General features: G+C 36.9%; 2 protein-coding genes across 5 annotated transcripts in view; one reads left to right on the forward strand and one right to left on the reverse strand.

Annotated features, from left to right (window-relative positions):
- The first annotated feature begins 81 nt into the window (after positions 1–81).
- Positions 82–17,791, forward strand: LOC137385653 (uncharacterized). Of its 4 annotated transcripts, none has more exons than XM_068072162.1 (5): positions 82–184; positions 10,474–10,765; positions 11,155–12,745; positions 14,904–14,936; positions 16,801–17,791. In XM_068072162.1, exons 2-5 carry the CDS (start codon positions 10,508–10,510, stop codon positions 16,845–16,847), a joined length of 1,929 nt encoding a protein of 642 aa, XP_067928263.1. In that variant the 5' UTR covers positions 82–184; positions 10,474–10,507; the 3' UTR covers positions 16,848–17,791. The 4 variants fall into 4 exon arrangements, with proteins under 4 accessions (XP_067928263.1, XP_067928266.1, XP_067928264.1 ...); XM_068072165.1 differs by having other exon boundaries at positions 11,158–12,745; XM_068072163.1 differs by having other exon boundaries at positions 83–174.
- Positions 17,460–26,243, reverse strand: part of LOC137385652 (MAM and LDL-receptor class A domain-containing protein 1-like) — a 43,711-nt gene continuing 34,927 nt past the window's right edge. Inside the window, exons 30-42 of the mRNA XM_068072161.1 lie at positions 25,471–25,590; positions 25,322–25,363; positions 24,440–24,553; positions 24,212–24,322; positions 23,644–23,751; positions 23,062–23,186; positions 22,735–22,834; positions 22,346–22,450; positions 21,033–21,317; positions 20,674–20,884; positions 20,135–20,379; positions 19,595–19,743; positions 17,460–17,905 (exon numbers count right to left, since the gene is read on the reverse strand). Coding sequence (XP_067928262.1) covers positions 17,729–17,905; positions 19,595–19,743; positions 20,135–20,379; positions 20,674–20,884; positions 21,033–21,317; positions 22,346–22,450; positions 22,735–22,834; positions 23,062–23,186; positions 23,644–23,751; positions 24,212–24,322; positions 24,440–24,553; positions 25,322–25,363; positions 25,471–25,590 — 1,892 coding nt within the window. The 3' untranslated portion in view covers positions 17,460–17,728. The remainder of the gene's footprint in view (positions 17,906–19,594; positions 19,744–20,134; positions 20,380–20,673; positions 20,885–21,032; positions 21,318–22,345; positions 22,451–22,734; positions 22,835–23,061; positions 23,187–23,643; positions 23,752–24,211; positions 24,323–24,439; positions 24,554–25,321; positions 25,364–25,470; positions 25,591–26,243) is intronic.

Raw genomic sequence — 26,243 nt, forward strand, 5'->3', positions numbered from 1 at the left:
CAAACACTAAACTTAGCGGAACGTGTAACATTCGACAACTATTCGGATATTACATTCTTGCACGCATGCTATCCGGAAGCGACGAAACCGGAACGTGAGCGGCAGGTTGATTAACGCAGCGTAGCAAATAGATTAGAGTTTACGTAAATATGCATTTAAAAACGGTTCTGCAATGTAAGTAATGGTAGGTTCTAAAATAATTGTGCAACAAAATTCATTTTTTACTGAAGGCAAAATGTGTAATAGTTGGCTCATTATTAACAGCCGTGCATTTGGTCGTGTTTCAAACGCAACCTGCATCGTTTCCATTGCCCTCACAATTTCTTCTTTGTTTCCATTTAGAGTAGCACGCTGCAAATCGTTGTTTTTTAATACTGCAGTGATAATGAATTAGTTGTGTGGGTTAATGGCAGTATAGTTGTTTCTAAAGTGCGTCCACGTCAGCACATCTATTGCAGCAGGTATGATGTTAATGGACCTGAAAATTAATAGATTACTTTGGGTTTGCAATTCACATCGGTTTGGTGATTTTAACCAAATTTACACTTGTAAACAAACTAAATGTTTATGTTGTCATATTGTACTAATCATAACTCTGGGTGTTTGCTAGTCTTTATTCCAGATCTTTAGTAGAAACAACTAATACGCAAGGAGAATATTTCTACGCCTGTTTTTGTCGTACACAAAATCTTACAAAGAATTTGTGCTGAGTAAAATTAGTTAAATAATTTCAACAATTATCAATGAATTACTCTTAAAGCGAAGCTGCAAAACGCACCACTATTGTTTTAGTAAAATTGTAGTTTGTAACGTTTTACTGTTTATTTTGAACGTAATGGTTTCTATGCTCGGCTTGCTATTTAGCAATTGAAACAATAGACTGCGAATACCAATGTTTATTATCTTTCTAACTTTGAAATTTTTATTAAAGCTGTAACCAGTCGGATCTTAGTTATGTGTGACGTGTTCTGAACGAAAAAAGTTTCATCTAGCCGTTTCAAGTTTATAGCAAACTATTTTTGTTATTGTCAAAATTCTAGGCATGACTAGAATTATCATGCAAAGTTATACCTGCATGCATCTGTATAACTTTTTTTGCAAATAAAATACTACAGTTAACATAGAGATCAAGAATGTTTCCGATTTGTCTGTCGTGTAGCTACATTTCTTTGCTTTGTCTATTAAATACAGCAAATATTTGTTAGTAACTAAAATTTCATAATTACCGCTTTGGTTACAAATTTCCATACAAAGTTGTTGTTTTTTTAGTTGTATTCACACATAATGTGCACACCTCTATAGATATAATAGATTTGCATGATGCTTTATTTGTAACAACCACACTCATGTTGAAACCTAGCCAGTGTCTTTGGTCATTTATGCTGTTCATTTAAGGCTCAATTTCTTTTGAGACTTCTGATATATTACTATTTAAAGAGAGCAATATGCACTAAACTTTTTAATGCATCACAGATATTTGGAAATTGTCATTTATATGTATATTATGATAACAAAATGTAGAGAATTTTTTCTAGTGTACACACTGCTGCACTGAGCTGGGCATTGGATTCGTTAGCCTCCATCAAAAAGTGAAATATAATTGCATGTTTAATAATACAGTCTGTCCTTAGCCAAGATGACCGGATCACACCTGTAATAACAATTTGGTGGTCCTTGATGCTCTGGGTTGGTTAGCATTGCTGGGCTATTTCATTGGCTGATGGCGGCGGGTAGTGGCTCGATTGGTGTTACTCTGTAGCTGAGCTTTCTTGGTCAGTCTTTTTAGAACCTTACAGTGTGTCACAACTTATTACTCTGTATTAGCACTTTTTATGTTACAAGTTATATCAGCAAGCTGGAATGGCAAACCAAAGACTTCACGGTAGTTTGGAGAATAAATAAATGTCATTAAACAACAATCTACACGTACATCTGTTTATTACCACTATCAGTGAATCTACTCACAACATTCTTGCTTGCTTGGGTTGCTGGCAGATCCGAAAACTGCCATACAAAAGATGACACACACATCACATTATGGTTTCAATAAATTTAATATTCGTCATTGAGTTGAGTAAGAGAAAAACGAAAGAGTATTGCTATGTATTTTAATGAATATATGCTGATAGTCATTTACCATAAAAATGGTGCAGTAAACAATAGGTACTGCCAGAAGAAATAGTTTGGTTAAAAGTCCTTTACATGCTATTGCTAAAGCATTTCATTATATCAGTATGATGTGCAGGGTTTGGCTATAGGTGTTCAGATAGGAGCTACTTTGTCCAGTTTATCATATTTAGACTAGTAAATTCTTTTGCTGACTGGTGGATTCTAGTCACATGGTTTTGATAAGATAAGAAGAAGATTTGTGGCTGATTACTTAAACAAATTGGTTTGCTAACCAAATATAATGACCTACACCAAACTATCTGGTTAGCAACCTATCTATCTGATTACCAAAGTCGATCTATCAAAGACACCAGCAAATTGTATAAATTTTATAATAGGTAATACGCCTCAAAAACAAGATTTAGTATGGCAGTGTTTCACTCCTCCAGGAGAGAAAAAATTCCAAAGCCAAATGCATCATGTGTAGTTTTTTTATAAAAGGTCATCTGGCACAGCTAAACAGATATTTTGAATTATGAACAAGTGTTGAGATGGAAGCCATCCGAGCGGACTAGTAACCTTCTCTAATCAAACTGAAACCAGCCCGTCACCAGCCAGTCAGTAGCACCATCCACCAGTGTAGTTAATCACTATGTTTCCATGATGCGCAGTGCTTCGATGCAGCCCCCTCCGAAGTCGAGGGGATTGTACATTTACATGCTGCGCAGTGGTTTTCAGCAAATTAGCCAGAAAAGAGAAATTGTATAAATCGAATCGCTGGATGGATACATGGAAACGATCATGGATACCGAATGTCAGAAACGGTATTTTTATGCTTTTCTCATCATTATACTTTAATTTACAATACACATTCACAATGTTTTACAAACCTTAACACAATTTTTAAAAATAATATATTTTTAATAAATATTTATTTAAGTAATAGATTATTTAAATGTTACTTTAGAACTTGCCACCTATTTTTCGAAAAGTGTTGGTATCGATAACAAAGTCCAGGAAAGTAATCACTTCATCATCCTCGTAGGAGCAGACCATAATTAAATTTAAGTGAAAAAATATCGGAATAATAGCAAAAACAAGATAAGCAGGATAACTTTTGTACTAGTTTATGGCGCTCGAAGAATCTGTCTCCACGGCATGAGAGCTATGCGCAGCGATTGCGCAATTGCTGTTTCCTTGCTGCGAATTTGCACTGGCTTCGCACTGATCAGCGCGTAGTGATTTCAGTGCGAAGATGCCGTTTCCATGATTCGGAAAGAGCGCAACTCCGAAGTACTGCGCATCATGGAAACATAGTGAATGTAGTTCCAACAACTAATCATGGTATCGAACTAACAAAAAAATGACTCACAACCAACACTGCACTGAAAGGGTTTTTAACAGACTATGGTACCACAACAGAACTTATAGGACTTATCTGATAAGGCAATGAAAAATATTGTGGTGATGTTGACAAAGACATAGGACAATGTTAGTGATTTGAGTCTTAAAGGTTGACTTGCAACAAAATTTACATTACAGTTATTTTATATCAAAATATTCACCACGTTTTACTCTGCTAAGTTGTAGGTGCAAAATATGTGACAATGTGATTACAAGCTCAAAAATGAACAGTTAATCGCAGCCATCACGAAAGCGCCGTAGTTTGAATCCCTTTCCAAAATGGTTCAAATGGGACGTAGTTGAACATGATGGCTTCTGTTTACACTTTCATGCAACCTCAATCGTCAAAATATTTTCACAAATGTACTTCACCCATTCAATAAAACCATGTATATTGTCCTTACGCATCTATTTCATCATCATCGAAATGCTGTCACTTGTAGCACTGATATTTCAACACCTACCATAAAATGTGTTTAATTTTTTAACCTTAGCACGGAGAAGTGCATATTATCCTCTGATAAAATGAATGGCCTGTTGGTCACTGGTAATAGTCGAAAAACGCTGTAGAAATTGTCCACACCATATGGCAAAAAGTATGGGCCACATGATCAGATTACGACTAGATGATTAGACCAAGCTGAAACGAAACTGTTATGTAGCGAGCATCTATATTTAATATGGGCTTTCCGGTAGAACCCGAAGTGTTTGTCATAAACTAGTGCTACGAGATGTTTTATATTGTGCCTTTTATTGGCTTTCTATTTCACGTGACAACATCACATGTCAAAACAATAACCACTTTGAGTTGAGTACGTCAACGCGACTCCAACCTACAGCATTTTCGTGATGGCTGCAATTAACTGTTCGTTTTTTAGCTTTCAAGAGCTTGTAATCACATTTCCACATATCTTGCACCTATATCGCAGCAGTGTAAAACATGGTGAATCTTTTGATACCAAATACCGTAAAACCTCTAATTAAATGCCACCTCTATTTGAACGTCACCTCCGATTGACCGCCACCCTGAGAGAAGAGTTGAAAAATAGACCACCACTCTCCAATGGAGCGCCACCTCCATTTGACTGCCACTTGGACATTATTTGATATTTACGAGCCTATAATATCAACTGATCAGTATAAAAGTGTCCACAAAATCGTATTAATAATGAATTGTTTATATCAATACCAGTTAATTCTTTTGTTGGCCAATTCCAAAGCTTTTCGTTTTTTTCGTTAAAACTTTGAAAGCAACACCGTACCAATAATCAATAATGGTTTCTGGCTAGTAGTAGCTCTCTGTTTAACGCGGTCTTTCTACTTCAAAGTAGGATACGTTTATCCAAAAAAATAAACAGTTTAAATTTACGATGGTGGATGAACTTTCACAGCAACGCTATAGAAATAATTACTGTCTCGGGCTAATAGTGGTTCCTTGTACTAATAGTGGTCCTGATACTTCGAAGTAACCTTATAAAAAGTTTTTAAAAAAAACCGTTTAAATTTACGATGGAAGATGGAACTTTGAAAGCAACGCCATAGAAATAACTACTAACTGTCTCGGGCTAATAGTAGTTTTTTGTTTAACCTGGCCCTAATACTTCGAAGGACTTGCATATAAAAACCTGTTCGCAAGTTTTGGACCAAAGATTACGTTTATTGTGAGTAAAACTTCTAGCAACATTAGTGCTAAATGCAGCGCGTGAACATTTTGCTCTCCCAAAAATTGTTTGGATGCTAATATCGATTAGTTCAGCAGTGCAGAAAAGAGTGGAGACCAGAAGATATTGTGGAAGGTATTGGACAACTAAAAGATGTTCGTTTCATCGAAAGCAACAGTCAGAACGCAGCTATCCGAGCAAACAATGAAAATATTTCTGTTTTAAAAACGTTAATTTTTATTTCTGCATGTAGTATAAGTATGGTTCGTTTATGTCACTTGTTCATAAATATATATTTGTATCATTTGATAGATTATTGTTGTATACCTTATAAATATGCAGATTTATAGCATGTTATTTAATGGCATCCTTGCCGCTATTTAACACGATTTACAAAGGATTGATGCTCATAACTCCACTTCTGTTGCACATAACATGCTAGTTTTGGCTGCAAACTGTAGCAAACATATCAGTGAGTGCAATGAGCTTTTATTCAACAATGTTAAACATATATATAAAATAAAAATATGTTTTCAAATTTAGAATAAACTAAATTCTGAAAATGCCAACAAATTGCAAAGAAGGACACAGGCTATAATATCGTTGCTAGTAAATTGCAAGCAATATGTATCATCTGGTATAGATATTTCTCCGTTTTTGATGCACGTTTATTAAGAGGTCTTTGACAAGTTGGAGGTAAGTTAGCAGATTTATTGCATTCAAAATGTTTAATATCAGTCTATCGGAAGAGTGGGCAAAATATGGGGGATATTCGCCTCGCCGATAATAGGGCTACATATATCTTGCGAAAATTATGACGAGCTAGTTGAAAAATAGACCGCCGGCCTCTATTTGAACGCCGCCTCCAATTGACCTCCACTATAGAAGAAAGGTTAAAAAATAGAGCGTCATGGTGTTCAATTAGAGGTTTTACGGTAACTGTAATATGAATTTTGTTGCAAGTCAACCTTTAAAAGAAGTTGTGGAAATAATGTTAACAAATTACAATATCAAACGCACTAAATCAAATGCAGAAAGCAATTCGTACAACCATCAATGCTGTATAATGTTAAAATTTTTTTAAAGAACTTCGTGTGAATTGTCACCAAATCAGGTGAATATGTTTTATTTGACACTGTATTCCTATCTGTGAGTTGATGAGTTGGAGCAGCTATTGAAATCTGAAAATTTTCTCTCAAGACTGGCCTATAACATCGAGTACCAAACCATAAGTAATCAAATCAAATCACATGTTTTTGTACCACAATGTTAAAGCATCTTCGTTGTGCTAGTGAAAATCATTAAGTGTTCCCAGTCCTACTTAAGATATTTCTTACAGCTGTGAACTCTAGTGGGTGTTAAAATGGAAATAATTTTTTTGTTCAATTTGTGTCAAAATAAAAAACAGGCTTGGCACACAAGATGCTGCAAAGATAGTTGGACTTAACTATCTTTATGAACTAACCAACATGGATACATGCAATGCTTGGCGTTAATCAAGCTTTCAATATACAAAAACTAATAGAAGTATTTCATACTCTAGATGTTTTAAAAAATAATTATTAACAGCAGCTTATTTGCTGTATAAAGTGAAAAATAACTGATAATTTTTTATCCTTGTTTGTGAGTCTTTTACACAGCACAAAATAGGTATTATGTGGTATTATGAAAGGTCAATTTAGTAATGCGAAAGCATTGAGAAAATTTTCAACTAATCAAGTAAATTAATATACAAAATATGTGAGATATAAATGATGCTTATGTATAGATGGTTTGCCTATTGTTCATTCGTTACGCCATTTCTCAACAAATCTGCTATTGCATATTTGATGCAAAAGCAGATTTGCATCATGCATCATTCGATCATATTCTTCATCATGCCTTATTGGATCATTTGCAATTAAATTAGTTTGGTGGTATCAGGATGTTGGGTCATATCAAATTGTTGTGGTCCAGATTTAGCATCAATGTTTTTTGTGGTTGTTTGAATGATGGTGTGCAAATTTTATTTTCTAACAATGTTAAGCAGGATTTCATTACACAGCTAATATAAGTCATTCATAAGGAGTTATTACATGCAGTATACTTTTGGTATCACATCATCTATATTGTATGCCATCTATTTTTTTTGCCAATACAGTATTTATTTCTTAGTTTTAGCATATTTTTAAACAACAGATCACCTGGTCTAATTAGTTTTATCAACTGTTATCGCAATAGGGTTTGAAACCAATTAATTGCAAATTGTTTCAATCATCATCTTGAGAAAAACAAAGTAAGTCTTCAATATTCTAAGAAGCATCAAGGTTTTTTAAATTAACCTCAACTATTTAATCTCAACATAGTAAACTTCAACTTTCAATGCGACAAGAGTCTTGCCGCAAGACTACAATATCTCAAGCAATTGATTGATATGCCAATATAGGGTCTCTGAGGCATAAAATATATACCGTAGGCGCTCCTATAACGTAAATAATCTATTTTAGGAAAGTTTGCATTATAAAACAGTAAAATACATGTAAATTGCCTAATCTGTTCCAAAATCTTTCCAAACTCACCCCTTTGACCATGCAAAGAGGGAAAACTTGATTTAACTCTCAATTTGTGGGCTGTATTTTAATTGCAGTATTATTGGTTTACATCAACAACTTTTCTCCTTTTCATGATTAATCTCAATGGGTTTATAGACCATGATTGTGGTAGTTTTACAAGTTGATGGGGAGCGTACTTCTTCGATGTTCTTTTGCAACGATTTGCTTATTTTTGTGAACAGCAAAGTTTATTGTGCAAAGTTAAACTAATAACAAATATTTTGTATGTCTACAATAAGGCAAAACAACAAAATCTTTATTCTATAAAAAGAGGTTCTACCTGTTTGTCGTCTATCTGTATCCAGGGGTTAAGGTTATGGTAAAAGATAACTTTCGGCGATACTCCAACTCGCGACATTCAGACTCGTATCACCTTCACCAATCGATCACCTTTAAGTATTTATGAACAATTGTGCAGCTATCCTATTATCTGTTTTTTCGACACATTTGACGATCTATTGCGGTGAGCTAGAATTTCCTGAAAGTTATATATCATAGATACAATGGTATACGCACGTCGTTTTTTCTTCCGCAAGTGCGGCGAGATAAGCTAACATTGAAATCGATTTTGAAAACTTGACACTTTACGTTATATAGGGATTTTTTACGTAGTATTAAGCAAAAACTTCACATAAATTTTTTATGTTATCTGGAATTTGTGTTATAGAATGTATACATCATAGGAGCGTCTAATGTGCTGGTTTACATGAGATGTAAGCTGCCACAGTGATACGGTTCTAAAACGCATACAGTGTGGTTCTCCTACAAGCCCATTTTAAACTGAATGCACAAATTATGATTACCTTCTATCAAAATGTCAGCTAGTACAATAATGCAAAGTCAGTGTTGTTATGTATTTGTAACATTGCAAAAAATAGGTTTAAAGCTACTAAACCAAATTTCAACGAGCACTTTAGTTTATTTTGCTAATATTCTCTTAGATGTTTGCGAATGACTATTCTATATTTAGCACAAGTGGAGTGCAACATCAGTAATGAAACACTTGCGCACATTTGTCAAACTGGTGCTTTGACACCAGTTTGACAAATGTGCACAAGTGTTAATAAATAAACTTATTTATGTTTGGTGTTTTTTTGGTGCTTTAAACCAATAAAGCACCAAAAAACACCAAACTGTTTTTTGGTGCTTTATTGGTTTTCGTTTTGATTCCTATATGATGATAAATTCAAACTTTCTCAACTAATTTTGGCCCATTTTGCCATTATTGGGACAATAACACCACTTTTGCTTCAAGCGTGCAATTTAAAAGTTTATGCTTGTTTAAGATATGATTGAAGTATGAGCTTAGAGATATTGGTACTGCTGGATTTATATCGTCTTTTCGTATGAGTTCTACCAGGTAAAACCATTTTTGCTTTCTAAGAAACATGTGTTTGCAATTTAATTTTCATTACAACTATTATAATTTGCCTTACCAAAATTATTTAATGTGTATGGTTAAATGATGCAGTTATAATCGATGTTGTTGTTCTAAGCTTTAACAGCATAAAAAAAGCTTTTAGATAAGCTCGCACTAGTTATCCAAAGTAAAAAAGCAAAATTTCTTTTAGATAAAAAAGGCACACGCATTATACTGACAATATGAAAACAAGCTTTAACCAATGATTTGCAAAACGATAGTTTTATGTAATGCAAAATGGCTTGCGATGTGGTAATGCACTGCCCATGGCTAACCATTTGCGCTGAAGTATCCTGTATCAATAACCTCATCAAAATGTTTTATGATTGTTATAAGAATTTATGGATAGTAAAAATGGTGATAAAATATGGACTTTTGTAGCATAAAAAAACTTCCTTAGTTTTGTTAACGAGTTCCCTAACACATCTATGATATACAATGGTTTTTAAAGGTTTTATAATTCTTTCGCTTCTGAAAATGAATACATAAGATATAATGGAAAGGCTATTCACCAACAACACTCCGTGCTTGTTTTTTTGTTTATGTCCATTAGCAGCTGATGACAAAGTTTGTATTGTATTTCATATGCATGCTGATATTATTTTATACAGTATGCTAGAATTTACATTCAACCTAGGTAAAATACTGGTAGGCTTTTTTACCTGCTCTGTCTGCAGGTAATATAGACCATACCGAGTGCAGGATATTATTACCTAAAATCGGCTGTAAAATGCTTTCTGTCGCAGAGTTCTTCGCTTTGTTCTATCATTAGTTGTTTTTAGTTGTCATTTTAGTTAATAGTACTTGAAAATATATTGAAAAACGGTGTGCTGTTATCGACATGTATGCGTGTTTGCAATGTTATCTCTGGTAATTGTTTTCAAAAGTACATGTAAATTTGTTGATTTGCAATCCATGTTAATAATTGCTTTATTCTAGTTTGTAGCTAGCATCTCAAATAACAAATCATCTTGCCAGCTTTTCACACCTTTTTGCGCCAGTAGGTAGTGCAGTATTTGACAAAATAATAAGATTTGTTTAATGCTTGTATTTGCTCATATGATACCTAATGATCTGAATTGGCTTATCCAACAGTTACACCTAGTAGCACTGATTTCTTCTAGAACATCTTACCATGGCTTGAGGTAAAGAGATGTTCTTTTGAATGTAATACTATTGCTATACACAATTTGCATTTCTAGGATTTATTTTACACACGCAGTTTAGTGCTCTAGTGTATCGCATTGCGTTTAATGTGTGTTTGAAACCTTTCCTGTGTTCACTTTAGCCAACTTTAAGCTAGAACCAATATCCCAAGCTTAATGAGAATGGAAGATGATGATCATAATATCGGAGCATATGGCAATCAGGCAATGCTTTCTGATGAGGAGCCTGCTGTCTCTAATAATCGTGAAGATGTAGCGTGTCATGTTGGCGGCAAGGCGGCACCAGACACACGAGGTCAAATAAAGGGAAGGCCCGACACTCCTGGAGACCGTGTAAACAGAGTTCAATCACTGCAGCGCTTCCCTGGCTTCAAATTTGGTGATGCTGAAGGGATCCGTGGCTTCTTGAACGAGGTTGGCATTTAATTTCTTCCTTGCTCAATGAATTGATGATGACTCCTGAACTAATGGTTAAAAGGCTCGTAATTATTTGGGTAGTTGGCTAATTGGGCATATTTATTAGGAAGCCTTTGGCAGCTCTCATTCACATTCCTTTGTTCCCAAGCATCTTATATCTTCTTTTGGAGACGACTAGGTGCTCTCCCCATTATCTATCTGTATTGTGGAATTACTGAGCCTATTTGAGCTGGTAATCACAGCGTAATCTATTATCACTAATTCATTATCAGCTATAGTCAACCACAGCGCTGAGAATCTTTCACAACGCTGACTAGCTTGCTAGTAACAAGTGCCACATTTATTCACACTGCTTCATTGTCAACTGGATAGTTTGTTCTATCAAGCAGGGTAGCTTGAAGGCCCGTCGCAAAGTGGAGAAAATGAAACAGAGGAAAGCTGCCGGCTGGACAAAGTCAGATAACCTGGAGGGGTACAAGGAATTCGCTGAGGTTGGTGATGTATTAGACTTTCTCGGAGAAGGAGAGGAGAGCGAAAATCCTCTATCCGCTCAACAACAAAAGAAAAAGATGAAGAAGAAGGTGAAACACAAATGTAGCTCTAAGTTAGAATCTAGAAATGGTAGATCATCTGCAACATCAAGCACGGCTAGTGATAGTGACCATGAAAATATCGCCAATCCTAGTAGTGGCATAAACAGATCTAGTGCAACCCAAACCCCTAGCATGAATGGCTGTTTATCCTCGGCCTCTCGGCCCTCTCTAGCCAAAGATGGTCTAAATAGTCTAACGCTCTCCATAGATAGTTGCATCCAAAGTACTTCTTTGTCAGACATAGGTGCTATAGAAAATGGACTGAATTCTCAATCAGCTGAAGATGATGAATTTAAAGAGGTGCAGCGAAAGAAGAAGGGCGTTCATAAACAAATGGAAAAAGGAAAACCTTTAATGCCTGCCGCAGTATTTCGACAATCTAATAAAAATGACTGTCGTTCGCATTCCGCCGCTGCAGCCAATCAGACGAAAGCTTTTCCCTCCGTCGAGTCAGCGCCAAGCATGGATTCAAGCCTCAACTCCTTTCCAATGCTTTCGAGTGTGAGAGGCTCTGCTTATCTTGAACCAACACCTGGTGTACCTGTCGAGTCTGCTGCGGATGAGGATAGAGAGTCCATCGGGTCTCAATCAGCAAGCTGCAACAAGAAGACATGGGCAAAGATAGCCGCCAAACCAAGTTCCTTTAATAGTAATCTATCTTCTGTCACCAAGTCTCATGCGTTAAACACACCCTTATTAGAATCTGCTGCTGGTTCATCTTCTCAGCATAATAGAACCTCAAATGAACAACTTCCATGCTCCTCATGGAATGGTGGACCACCTGTGAAGACGCATTTACGTAATGGTTGTACAGAGATCGAATTCGGGACAGTTACAAGCAGTAACGATATTGGAGCCAATCGGCTTGTGCACGATATTCTTTCTCAAAGCCGTACTGAAGGACAAACTCGGTTTCCCTTGCGTAGCCATAAAAACGTTCCAAACAACACAAAAATCACTTCGACTGATAATCGTAAGAAATTGCGACACCAAAAAAAACCTGTTGTGTTTTTAGATAGGCATCCAGGTCAACCACTTAGCAACAACAGCATAGTATTTTGTTTTGGCAACAATGACCATCTTGATCAAGAAAACCATATGTTATCATTAAAGTCCCAAACCATCGAGCACTGCCTTCCCACAATTACTGCACAGGACACCGTCTCTGGCTGCACAGGCTATGCTAGTAGCCCTTCATGTAGCAACATCTCTGCACAGTCTGAATGTCTAGAGAATACTCTACTACCTCAAGCTGGAGATGTGCTTCCTCATATTCTCTCAGCCTCATTTGATGAAAGCTCTTATGACAAACACCGCTTCAGGTCCAGTCATAATATAAATGGCAGTTTCAACCTTTCCGATGCCGTTTCAATGCTCAAAAAAGGTAAGTCATCGGAGAGATTGCTGTGTCATTCTTGAAGTGTTTTTTCGCAGTAATAAACCCTTATAGTTTACAGTTGCCATGCTGTATTCTACGTCAGCTGCTCATGTTTGCCATATGCCCCATATGCCAGTGTTTAGCAAGCGGCATAAATGCTGGCTATATTCCGTGCCTCAGACTAGTTCTAATGCTCACTGAGGGAAATTAATTGTCACACTTTATGAATCATGCACACTTTTGCTAGCAGTGTCACGCCACACAGTGTCACATTAGGTAGATGAATGATTGACATGGCACCTGTGTTAAACTGATAGGAGTTCCGTATCTACTAGATGTATGATGCTTGTTGCGAGGCGCTAGCAGGCGCTAGCAGGCGCTAGCAGGCGCTAGCAGGCGCTAGCAGGCGCTAGCAGGCGCTAGCAGGCGCTAGCGGTTCATCGGACCAACGTAATCCTTGTTGTGTCAAACAGTTTCCCTGTATATTCGCCGATATAAAATGAATTGTGCTAAAGTGCTGAACCATCAATAAATAATTTATAATAATTAATTTTCTCAAAAGTTTTGTAGTCTATCAAAACTCAACTGATTGTAGAAACACTGAAACGCATTTCATTCATCAACACGCATATCTATGTCGCAAATGTACTTTGAAAAACTCCCCGATATGAAGTCTTTCTAGCTGGGTCCAATTAGCCTTCACTGTTTTATGCCTCATGAAGGCTAATGACACATTTTGTTAGCCTACAGACTGCTTAGTTTAAAAACTAGATTAGGGAAACAAGCAATGCTGGACTAGCTTGTTATTTCTTTAAAACTTCGAGGGGGAGGATCATTCGCAACAGGTCTTTGACTGCATGATCTCCCCACATAAGCTTCCTGTCTGTTGAAAAAGTAAACAAGCAAGCTATTTTAGATCATTGTTTTCATGTTAAACTAAATATACGGGTTATATATTCATCTGTCTACCCATTTGCCACACCAAACATCTATACAATGTAAATCTTCGTTGTAGTCGCGAAAAGTATGGTTCATTTGAAAAATAAATGACTCGTGATAACCTTGACCTTCATGAACTTTGCACCGAACTCGTCATTTTAGTTGAAGATTAGATTAGTACTTGGACTAAGAAGTCTTGATGAAACTCCGCTTTCCTAGCATATGTACACAGGAAAATGTCGCACTTTAAATGACGTTTGAATGGTCTCCTGTGAATTATGATTTACCGAGAGCTGTTTCCTTTATAGAACCCAATTGAAGCTTCGTGTCTACGATATGCAACACATGATTTGACTCAAAAAATCTTGCATGTGATGTGGAAAGACTTTAATGTAATCTTGCTGATTCCGTATCTTTTTTTTCACGAGTATGCAATTCCTGCTAATGACTATTGCAAGCAACATTACATGGCACAGTTCACTCCGTGTTGTAACTTCCCACTGGACTTCAGTCCCCCATAGAACTGGTGCCTGTTCTGTCGTGCAAATTGGCATGTTTTTCTCCCTTCCATGACAGGATTTGACACCACTAGGAGTTACATTGTATTTGCTAATTAAAAATGAATGTTGAACTTTCTAGATGTTTTAGCTCGTTAAAACGTGCTGTTAAAGGCTGAGTCTATATTAGCTCGCGTGTAATCATAACTTCTCAAATGTATCGACTGCAATGGAATTTGAACTGGGTTAAATTCACCAGATATAAGTCTGTGATCACTTGAGCAGATGATCTTGATATCATCTTATACTAATTGTTCAAGTATGGTCAATAATGTGGTGTTGAAATCTTTGCCCATTTCTATGTGTATATATATTTTCTACATATATACATAATGAAAATAGCATGTTCAAACTGGTATATATGTGAAGCTAGACATGTTGTCATATTTAATATTTGCAAAATAAGCATTACTAATTGCCAAAATTAACCTATGCTTGATTGCCAGTTGTAGCCATTATTTTTCTTGTGAATCTTTTGCATTTCAAGAGAATACGAAGGTGCATGCTGGTGGATTATCAATGGAAATGGATCATTTATTTATCTGTAACAAACGGAAGTTAACTAACCTCCCATTCTCCATTTTACCTTTTTTCCTTATCCACACTCTTGCCAATTTTATCATAGCTCTTTGAGAGAAAATACTAATATATGGTGGTTTTCATTGTAGAATGGAATTGTGTGTTGGAGATGCGCAAGAGATGTGAGTACTTGCTATTCTACTCAGCTCCTGAAATTTCATTCTGCTGCACTGTACATCATTCTGTTGCACTGTACATCATTCCGCTGCACTGTACATCATTCTGTTGCACTGTACATCATTCCGCTGCACTGTATATCATTCTGCTATACTGCACATCATTACGCTGAGCTATACATCATTCTGCTGCACTATACATTATTCTGCTATTAGTACATCATTCTGTTGGAATGTACATCATTGCGCTGCGCTGTACATCATTTTGGTTTACTATGCATCATTCTGTTGCGCCGTACATCATTCTGCTGAACTGTACATCATTCTGCTAAACTGTATATCATTCTGCTAAACTGTACATCATTCTGCTAAACTGTACATCATTCTGCTGAACTGTACATCATTCTGCTAAACTGTACATCATTCTGCTAAACTGTACATCATTCTGCTAAACTGTACATCATTCTGCTGAACTGTACATTATTCTACTGAACTGTGCATTATTCTGCTGAACTGTACATCATTCTGCTGAACTGTACATCATTCTGCTGAACTGTACATCTTTCTGCCTCACTGTACATCATTTTGTTACATTGCATAACATTCTGCTGCATTCATTGTATAATATATATTCTCTATTGCTCATCTGACAAGTATGTAAGTGTTGTATAATAAATATACTCTACTCTTCATCTGATGAGTATGCAAGTGTTATATAATAAATATACTCTCCTGTTCATCTGACGAGTATGCAAGTGTTATATAATAGATATACTCTACTGTTCATCTGACGAGTATGCAAGTGTTATATAATAGATATACTCTACTGTTCATCTGCCGAGTATGCAAGTGTTATATAATAAATATACTCTCCTGTTCATCTGACGAGTATGCAAGTGTTATATAATAGATATACTCTACTGTTCATCTGACGAGTATGCAAGTGTTATATAATAAATATACTCTCCTGTTCATCTGACGAGTATGCAAGTGTTATATAATAGATATACTCTACTGTTCATCTGACGAGTATGCAAGTGTTATATAATAGATATACTCTACTGTTCATCTGCCGAGTATGCAAGTGTTATATAATAAATATACTCTCCTGTTCATCTGACGAGTATGCAAGTGTTATATAATAGATATACTCTACTGTTCATCTGACGAGTATGCAAGTGTTATATAATAAATATACTCTCCTGTTCATCTGACGAGTATGCAAGTGTTATATAATAGATATACTCTACTGTTCATCTGACGAGTATGCAAGTGTTATATAATAAATATAATCTACTGTTCATCTGAAGAGTATGTAAGTGTTATATAATAAATATACTCTACTGTTCATCTGAAGAGTATGTAAGTGTTATATAATAAATATACTCTACTGTTCATCTGAAGAGTATGTAAGTGTTATATAATAAATATACTCTCCTGTTCATCTGACGAGTATGCAAGTGTTATATAATAGATATACTCTACTGTTCATCTGACGAGTATGCAAGTGTTATATAATAAATATAATCTACTGTTCATCTGAAGAGTATGTAAGTGTTATATAATAAATATACTCTACTGTTCATCTGAAGAGTATGTAAGTGTTATATAATAAATATACTCTACTGTTCATCTGAAGAGTATGTAAGTGTTATATAATAAATATACTCTCCTGTTCATCTGACGAGTATGCAAGTGGTATATAATAAATATAATCTACTGTTCATCTGACGAGTAAATAAGTGTTATATAATAAATATACTCTCCTGTTCATCTGACAAGTATGCAAGTGTTATACCTATAAGAAATATACTCCATTGTTCATCTGACGAGTATGTAAGTGTTATAAAAACTATACTCTCCTTTCTAGATGGTAATGGAGCTGTCAAATTCTCAGCAGAGTTGCTCTCTAACTAGAGTAAGATGATTATTAATATCAAGACCTCAATGCAAGATTTCTCTCTATCCATGCAGATATCACCTGATTATACATGCAGATATCTCCTCTATTGATAATTAAGGACCTTAGCTAGAATTTGTTTACATCTTTTTGAATTCTTTTGTGACAGACAATGTCATGGTATGTTCGACTTTTTTTCGTTTCGTTAGGTATACACTATTTTTGTAGAGTCTGCTTTGTAAGACGTTAATATTTTTCTGTCAATTTTTGGTGGTTCCTCCATTTCACATTGACTTAGTTCATAGTTGCGTCAGCAGTTATGCAAACTTTTGATAGCCCCTACCTTGAATAATTGGTAAAGCAGTTTTGTACATGATAGAACTGAGATAGCATACCTCGCCCATCAAGTATCACAGGTGATAAATTGATGATTGGTAGCTTGGTTGGCAGGTCAATTGAAGCTAGTCAAATTGTGCAATTCATTATTTATGCTTCTATCCTAAAGCCTTTACAAAAATAATGTATTGCGTAACACTATGTTTCCACGCTTGCATAGCCAAAAGTCAGCGACGGCTGCACTTCGCAAGTCTGAACAAGGCCTTGAGATAAGTGAATTGCTTTTGTACTAGATCATTCCATTAAATACTTTTATTTAGCGGTACAAATTTGTAACAGTATTTAATGACAAGCATTGGTCCTATCCAGGCACTAGTCCAAAAGGGCACAATTAGGTGTGCAATATTTGTTTGAAATAAAAATAAAAACAAATCAATTAGTTGGTGTAAATGGCGTAAAAATCTATGAGCAAGTATGGAATGTTTTAAAAATACATAAATAAGAAGGAGCTGGTTACATGTGTAAACAATAATAAATACTAAAGATTATCTTGCATTGTTGACTATGTCAAGTCTGAAATTCTAATTTCTTCAATCCAGTTCAAATAAAATATGACCTCTGTGAATACATTGGGCTTCTCTAGTGATAGACATTCATTTTCTCCAAAACTCACAATACCTCTGAGAAACCATGAGCCAGTTGAGACGTCTGCACACATTAGTGGTCCACCGCTATCTCCCTGAAAGTAGAGATTATTTTACTACGGCAATTAGTGTTTAAATTATATTCGCATTTGCTTGTCAAATCTTGCTACCATTTGTGCGTCAGATGAAATTGTTCATTATGCAGGACTCGACACGGATGTGATGCATGGAACCTATAATTGTTCATGCCTTCATTGTGAATGCTTACTGGATAAACCTTACAAATGATCCAATTGCTGTTAATCGGCATGAGTTTGACACTATTATATATGCTATCCTTTAACAGACAACTGGTAACTAAAATCGGCCCAACTAAATTCACAAATCATGTTTAGGTTTTTACATGATCTCATGAAAAATTGTTAAAAATATAGACATTGAAATACTTGTAGGATATTCTGACACCAAACTTTAAATAGTTTGACCTTGACCAGAACGTTTTTCAGTGAAAGATGAAGCTAGACAAAATTTTGAACCAGCAGAATAATGGAAAGGTGTTAATAGACCCTTTCGACACAGCCTTGGCATCTCCTCTTTTGATGAGCAAAATCATACAACTTTTGGTGCTGTTCCTCTTGCATGTCTTCATTGAGATCAAAGTGCAGAACCGCACTAACCGTTGAAACCAAGGTGCAACTACACACTCTAACAGTTGAGACCAAGATGCAACTACACACTATAACCGTTAATACCAAGGTGCAAAGACACACTTTAACCATTGGGATGAAACTATGCTCTAACCATAAAAACCAAAGTGCAAAGACACACTCTAACCGTTGAGACCAAGGTGCTAAGACACGATATAACTGTTGAGACCAAGGCGCAAAGACATGATATAACTGTTGAGACCAAGGTGTAAAGACATGATATAACTGTTGAGACCAAGGTGCTAAGACACGATATAACTGTTGAGACCAAGGCGCAAAGACATGATATAACTGTTGAGACCAAGGTGTAAAGACATGATATAACCGTTGAGACCAAGGTGCAAAGACATGATATAACTGTTGAGACCAAGGTGTAAAGACATGATATAACCGTTGAGACCAAGGTGCAAAGACATGATATAACTGTTGAGACCAAGGTGTAAAGACATGATATAACTGTTGAGACCAAGGTGCAAAGACATGATATAACCGTTGAGATCAAGGTGCAAAGACATGATATAACTGTTGAGACCAAGGTGTAAAGACATGCTATAACCGTTGAGACCAAGGTGCAAAGACATGATATAACCGTTGAGACCCAGGTGCAAAGACATGATATAACTGTTGAGACCAAGGTGCAAAGACATGATATAACTGTTGAGACCAAGGTGCAAAGACATGATATAACTGTTGAGACCAAGGTGTAAAGACATGATATAACTGTTGAGACCAAGGTGCAAAGACATGATATAACTGTTGAGACCAAGGTGTAAAGACATGATATAACCGTTGAGACCAAGGTGCAAAGACATGATATAACTGTTGAGACCAAGATGCAAAGACATGATGTAACTGTTGAGACCAAGGTGTAAAGGCATGCTATAACCGTTGAGACCAAGGTGTAAAGACATGATATAACTGTTGAGACCAAGGTGTAAAGACATGCTATAACTGTTCAGACCAAGGTGCAAAACCATGCTCTAACTGCTGAGACCAATGCAAAGATACCCTCTAAAAATTGAGACCAAGAGGCACTCTTAACCTAAGAATATTGTAACTAATGCTGATAAAACTCACGAAGCATGTTGATGGCTGACCATCTCCTCCGGCGCAAAGCATTGTGCTTGGGTAAAATATGGAGAATCCCCCAGAATTCCACTCAGCGACACATCGACTATCCTTTAAAAGTTCCACACGAGTATCCCTCAGGCTCTTCACCGCTGTATCTATTGTACACATTAGATTAACATAAGTACTCAGAGGCAGCGACGAAAGTAATGATCAAAATATAAATTATAAAGGTAACATTTTGACTTGGAGAGTGGTTTACTGCTGAATATTCACTTAACCTACATGTAACAGTCTCATGTGACAGTCTCATGTAGCAACCTCATGTAACAGTCTCATGTAGCAGTCTCATGTAGCAGCCTCATGTAGCAGCCTCATGTAGCAGTCACTTGTAACAGTCTCATGTAACTGTCATATGTAACAGTCTCATGTAACAGTCACATGTAACAGTCTCATGTAACAGTCTCTGTAAAGCCTGTAGCATAAGCTCTCATGAGTTACAATGCAGCTATTTCCAAATTTTTACAGAGTTTGCGCGGTATTCTATACCTTTTCCATCTACTGAGCCCCAACCAGCTGTGTAGCATAATCCTTCTATATGCTCTTCTGAGAATAAACATACGCTTGGGTATTCTACATGAGCAGCCAACTTGATGAGAGCGAGGTCATTCTTCAGTGTTGGCACGTTCGAGAAGCCTGAGTGAATGATCACCTTGCTGATGTTTCGACGACTTGAGGAAGTGCGTAGGAGAGAAGTTAGTTCCACACTGACCATATGCGGATTCTTGTCTCGTCTTTATGAAAATATGACGGGATAAGGTAAGACGATAAGGACCTTAACTGATATATTTTACATGTACACAATGTACATCAAAACATTAAACAATGTACATATATATCATTCGAGGCCAACATCAATTGACCAACTAAAGGCTACTTATGATGACCTTAGTTAGTGTATGAGGCTATAAGAGAACCTAACAAACATCTGTTTACAACTTGCTTTTTTTAACTCATAAAATTATTTAAAGTTTCCTATTGAAATCATGAAAAAATAGTACTAGAAATAAAATAACTAATGTTTATACCTCTCATTGGACCAACTACCATTTTGATAGCGCCTCACACAGAACAGGTGTGCCGCAGTAAGCAGCCATCCATCTCCTATGTGTACGCCTGCTCCCACATATTCTCCAGCAAAATAAATGGCCACCATCCATGGCCAGTCCGATTCTGTCTCGACGATGTTTCCTCCGACAATATATGATTTGACATGAAGCTTCGAGCTTTCACCGCAATCTACCAAAACATAAATATATGAGGTTGAATATGGTAGCTGGCTGTACCAGATGATGTTTAATCCGTTTTAGAGGTCAAGGAGAGTCCAAATGACTGTTGATATTTAGTTGACCGAAGACTCGGGCATGCAGTGATTATTAAAGCTTACCTTTAGCTTTACATTCTAAGGCCAAAGCATACTGGGAATCACACTGTGAAACATGTTTGAAGTTTGACAACTCCAAATTTCCAGCTGTTGAGTTCATCTTTAGCCAGGGACCTAACAAGCCATTAACTGGTACAATACGAGTAGTCAGTATCCCTTTGTAGCCCAGCTTTATGCACATGTTAGTACTCCAGTCCGCATTCCAACCATCATAGCAAAGAGTGTAGTTTTTGGTAGACTGTCCATCACTCCTTTGAATGTTTATCAGCATGTTGGCTGATTGAGAGACTAAAAGAAGCCCCAGCATGTTAGGCATTTTGTAACACTAGAAGTTCTCAAAAACTGCTGATGGTAAAAGATCAGCAATAGTTTAGTGCATGAGCAAGGCATGGGCTAAGTTGACACTCTTTTAAACGCATGAAATAAATCGGCTGAAAATATTTGACATATTTATCTTATTAAAAGCAATATACAAGAACTATATATAGAACTCTAATTCACTTAAAGAGACCTATAAAACCACACAACGCTTATAAGTATATAATGATACTCTGCCATATATTGGTACTAGCAGTGCTACCTGGCGTTGCCCGGGAAATAGAAAAAATCTTTGGACAGAAAATTGATTTGTATTTAATTTATAACAACATTTGCCATTCTAACTTTCAAATTACTGTACATATCATGAGAAAAGTGTTTTGTCTTATAAACAATGGGAAGTGGTGAGAGTTGCTCGCTATTAGCCTGCGTGCTATTAGCCAGTACGTTTAATAATGTGAGCGAACAGCTTCTCGTGACGTTATGCGATGACCTGCATCGTGTGCAAAGTCGTTAGGTATTTGCTCTAATATAATGACTTATATTGGCAAGCTAGCAATTCAGTTTCTGTAGTCTAGTGGGTAGGGTGTCAGACTGGTGAAAGGCAGAGTCCGAGATCAAACCTTCTTCATTACGGACTCTTTATTCCAAGATTTTGATATCTATAGCCGGAATGCGTACCAACATACGGACATATTTTGAGAAATATATATATAGATGCTATACCTAAAGGGTTAGGTACTACAGCTATATATACAGTAGGTAGACATGTAGGTATACTATACCTAAAGGTGCCAGGTACTCAGCTATATACAGGTTTGCTATACCCACAGGTGTCGGGTACTCAGCTATATACAGGTAAGCTATACCTAAAGGTGTCAGGTACTCAGCTATATACAGGTATGCTATACCTAAAGGTGTCAGGTACTCAGCTATATACAGGACCTGATTGTGTTGAGAATGAATGTGGGTCTTTTCAAGAAGAGAAATGTACTTACAACATTCACTTTCATCCCTTCCGTCTGCACAATGGATGACACCATCACAGACAGAAGAATAGTTGATACACTGATAATCTGTGCACGAATACTCTGGACAAGTGCCTACAAAGAAAAACAAATGATCAGCACAAGGTCTTACAAAAAGAGAAAAAAGAAAAAGGCAAAGTAGAGGAAATGGGGAAAGAGATGACAAAAAAATAAGAGAAAGCGGAGAGAAAAAGGAGTAATGATGAGTGAGAAGGCGAAAGAAAGAGGGAGAGGGTTGGAGGAAAAGCAAGATTAAAACTAGATATATTTATTTGGAGAGTATTTATAGAGATATATTTATCTGTATGAATGACACTGAGCTATTGCAAGGTTAGCCAACTTTCAAAGCAAGTACTAACCACAATTTATCTCGTCTGAGCCACTTGTACAGTCCAAGAAACCGTCACATTTCCAATGCTGAGGTATACATTGACTGTTGGAGACGGGCTCACACCTCACCTGTAATCAAATGTATGTACCTAACCATAGCAGCAACAAGTGAGGACTCAGTAATAAATAGTTTAGTAGCAGCCTATAAGAAAGTGTTTCATTAGGAACAAATCTAATAGATGTACACACACATACATGTATATGGTATGTAAATTTCTCACCTAAATAATGCTGAAATGAAAAAAAAAATTTGTTCAGATTCAAACAAAACTGTTAGAATAAAGATGTCAGCTAACCTCGTTTGAAGAGCATGCACAACCGCGCTCATCGGAGTTGTCTAGGCAATCATCCCTGCCATTGCACTTCAAACTGGCCTCCAAACACCGACCATTGTCACAGGAGAACTCTTCCGTACTGCAACCTGAATAGACAAGTGTGTGGGAGATAAAGAGTGTATAACAAATACAAGTACAATATACATGTACAGAGTGTTAGTTAAAGACTGTAACAAGTACAATATACATGTACAGAGTGTGAGATAAAGACTGTAACAAATACAATATACATGTACAGAGTGTGAGATAAAGAGTATAACAAATACAATGTACATGTACAGAGTGTGAGATAAAGACTGTAACAAGTACAATATACATGTACAGAGTGTGAGATAAAGACTGTAACAAATACAATATACATGTACAGAGTGTGAGTTAAAGACTGTAACAAGTACAATATACATGTACAGAGTGTGAGATAAAGAGTGTAACAAGTACAATATACATGTACAGAGTGTGAGATAAAGAGTGTAAAAAATACAAGTACAATACTAGTTTATGAAACACGACTCAGCAGCCATATTTAGTTGTTAGTCTCCTTACTACATGTGATTTCATCTGACCAATCATGACAGTCTACTGAGCCATCACAGACTTGCCGTGCATCTAAACACAACCCAGCGTCACAACGGAACTCAGTTGCACTGCAATCTACAAATAAAGATGTAAGTGCTGCAATAATAGTACCGATGAAGAGACCAATCTGCTCGTTTGGACATGAATACGAGTACCTAATATAACATGCCAGAGTAGCTGAAATTCTTCTGCCGGTGCCTTTAGTAACCAATTCAACAATTTCTAAACAGTTTGGAAGCATATACACCGCCAAATATTCCACTGGCTTGCGATATGGAATTTGCTACTGTTATGAAATCTTTCAAATTAAACATATCCTTAACAGATCTGAGAATTTAGTCACTGACTTAGGATCTGTAGACTAGTTCTGCATCTTAGTTCATGCTGGCAGGATTGTTAGACGACTCCCATTGCTTAGGATTAACATCATAGAGATAAAGTAATATAGAAATCTAGATCTCTAGCCAATCTAAAGATCTTATATGTAAGGAAGGTGGGCGGGTGTTTGGTAGGATGTTCAGAACGTCATACTTACTGCAGAGAACTTCATCAGACATGTCTGGGCAGTCATACACCCCATCACATTGAGAACTCTCATCCAAGCATAGATCTCCAGAGAGACACGCAAACTCTCCAGAGCAGCATTCTATAATGGCGGCACAATGACCATAGTTGCTTAGTTACTCAGAGGTACTTGAGAATTTGTATTTTGAATTTCATGTAGCTAGTGATGACTCAAGCTTGCTGGGCATTAAACACTCACCGCATTGCAGCGGTTCATCAGAGCCGTCTGCACAATCTATTTGTTGGTCACAATAACTTGACCTCGACAAGACTTGACTTAGGTCATGACATATAAAATTGTTTCCATGGCAATCTGTAAAAAACATTTTGACTCTTTACTACTTATTAATAACAGTCTTGGAACAAACCATGTTTAATGTTTGTACTGTGACCTTGAGCTTCAATGTTATTTTAGAGGAATGTAATAACAAGCTAGCGGAGAGATGATATTCATTACATAATAGTGCAAGCAAATTGGATTGATAAACCACCAAGTAAATGTTTGCAGATTATGTATTTTTAATGAAAAATAAAAAATGTGATCTATTCCATAATTAGTGTATAAATTAGTAACAACAAGAATAATTGCCAGCTAGTGGATGAGTAGTCTATAAAGAAGAGAGACGACTACGATGTCCGCGAGCAAATGCAAAGTACTTGTTCAAATGCCCAAATCAGACAAACTACATGTATACATTCTCAAAATGTGTAACAAAATGAGACAAGCTTTTCTAATGGAATGTAACCAAAAGAGATAGTTTTATCAGTTGTTAAGTATTCTTAAATAAAAAACACTTGCATAATAATTAACACCATGAAAATAGCACAAATATATTTTCTGAGCAAGTAGAGAGTTGAAAAATATAAAATATTGGGAATAAAATGAGCGGACTGAAAAAAATATAGACCAAAGTTGTGCTGCTTGAGGAGGGCCTAGCGCAGCAACTAAACAGGAGACTAGAGAAGCCTATCGCTCTGCAAGAACATGGCATTGATGAAACACGGCTCTTCATGGAAGCACAAATGGCAGAAGAAGTCTAATGAGCTAGGCTTGATGAGCTGATAGTAATATTCTATCTACCTTGTACACCCGGACCTCCTGAACCTCCTGCCACGACCGGCACTAAAACAAATGAGACTCGGATAAGGCTGGTGAAAATTCAAGAAAAAGTTCATGAATTGAGATTAAGAACTTGATCAATGTTTGGTTAGAAAAGTGAACTGACTCACCACAGCCTGGCAGCTCATCGCTGCCGTCGGGACAATCTGGATAATCATCACACCAAAAGTCATTAAGGATGCAGTGAGTCTTGTCTCCACAAGCGACAGTACCTACCAGGCAGTTTTCGGCTACAAAGCATAACATTCAGATTACTCAGTTCAGACCTTAACATGTAGAAGACAAGCGCGTGTTATAACAACAGGAATAAATGATGACATCAAATCTTCTTGAGGTATTTGAACAATGTTGTGTAAAGATGGCAGCATGTTAGTGTGTGAGTACATGGTCAGCATGTCAGTATGTGGGCACCTGGTCAGCATGTCAGTATGTGGGCACCTGGTCAGCATGTCAGTGTGTGGGCACCTGGTCATCATGTCAGTGTGTGGCTACCTGGTCAGCATGTCAGTGTGTGGGTACCTGGTCATCATGGCAGTGTGTAGGTAACTGGTCAGCATGTCAGTGGGTGGGTACCTGGTCAGCATGTCAGTGTGTGGGCACCTGGTCCGCATGTCAGTGTGTGGGCACCTGGTCATCATGTCAGTATGTGGATACCTGGTCAGCATGTCAGTGTGTGGGTACCTGGTCAGCATGTCAGTGTGTGGGTACCTGGTCAGCATGTCAGTGTGTGGCTACCTGGTCAGCATGTCAGTGTGTGGGTACCTGGTCATCATGGCAGTGTGTAGGTAACTGGTCAGCATGTCAGTGGGTGGGTACCTGGTCAGCATGTCAGTGTGTGGGCACCTGGTCCGCATGTCAGTGTGTGGGCACCTGGTCATCATGT

The sequence above is a fragment of the Watersipora subatra genome, chromosome 1 (genome assembly GCF_963576615.1).
Source record: "Watersipora subatra chromosome 1, tzWatSuba1.1, whole genome shotgun sequence".
Taxonomy (NCBI): domain Eukaryota; kingdom Metazoa; phylum Bryozoa; class Gymnolaemata; order Cheilostomatida; family Watersiporidae; genus Watersipora; species Watersipora subatra.

Excerpts from the sequence above, each read along its gene's own strand:
- LOC137385653 (XM_068072162.1), top strand. The coding sequence starts at position 10,508 with ATGAGAATGGAAGATGATGATCATAATATCGGAGCATATGGCAATCAG. Across the intron at positions 12,746-14,903 it reads CGTTTCAATGCTCAAAAAAG|AATGGAATTGTGTGTTGGAG; the intron begins GTAAGTCATCGG and ends TTTTCATTGTAG. Across the intron at positions 14,937-16,800 it reads GTTGGAGATGCGCAAGAGAT|ATGGTAATGGAGCTGTCAAA; the intron begins GTGAGTACTTGC and ends TCTCCTTTCTAG.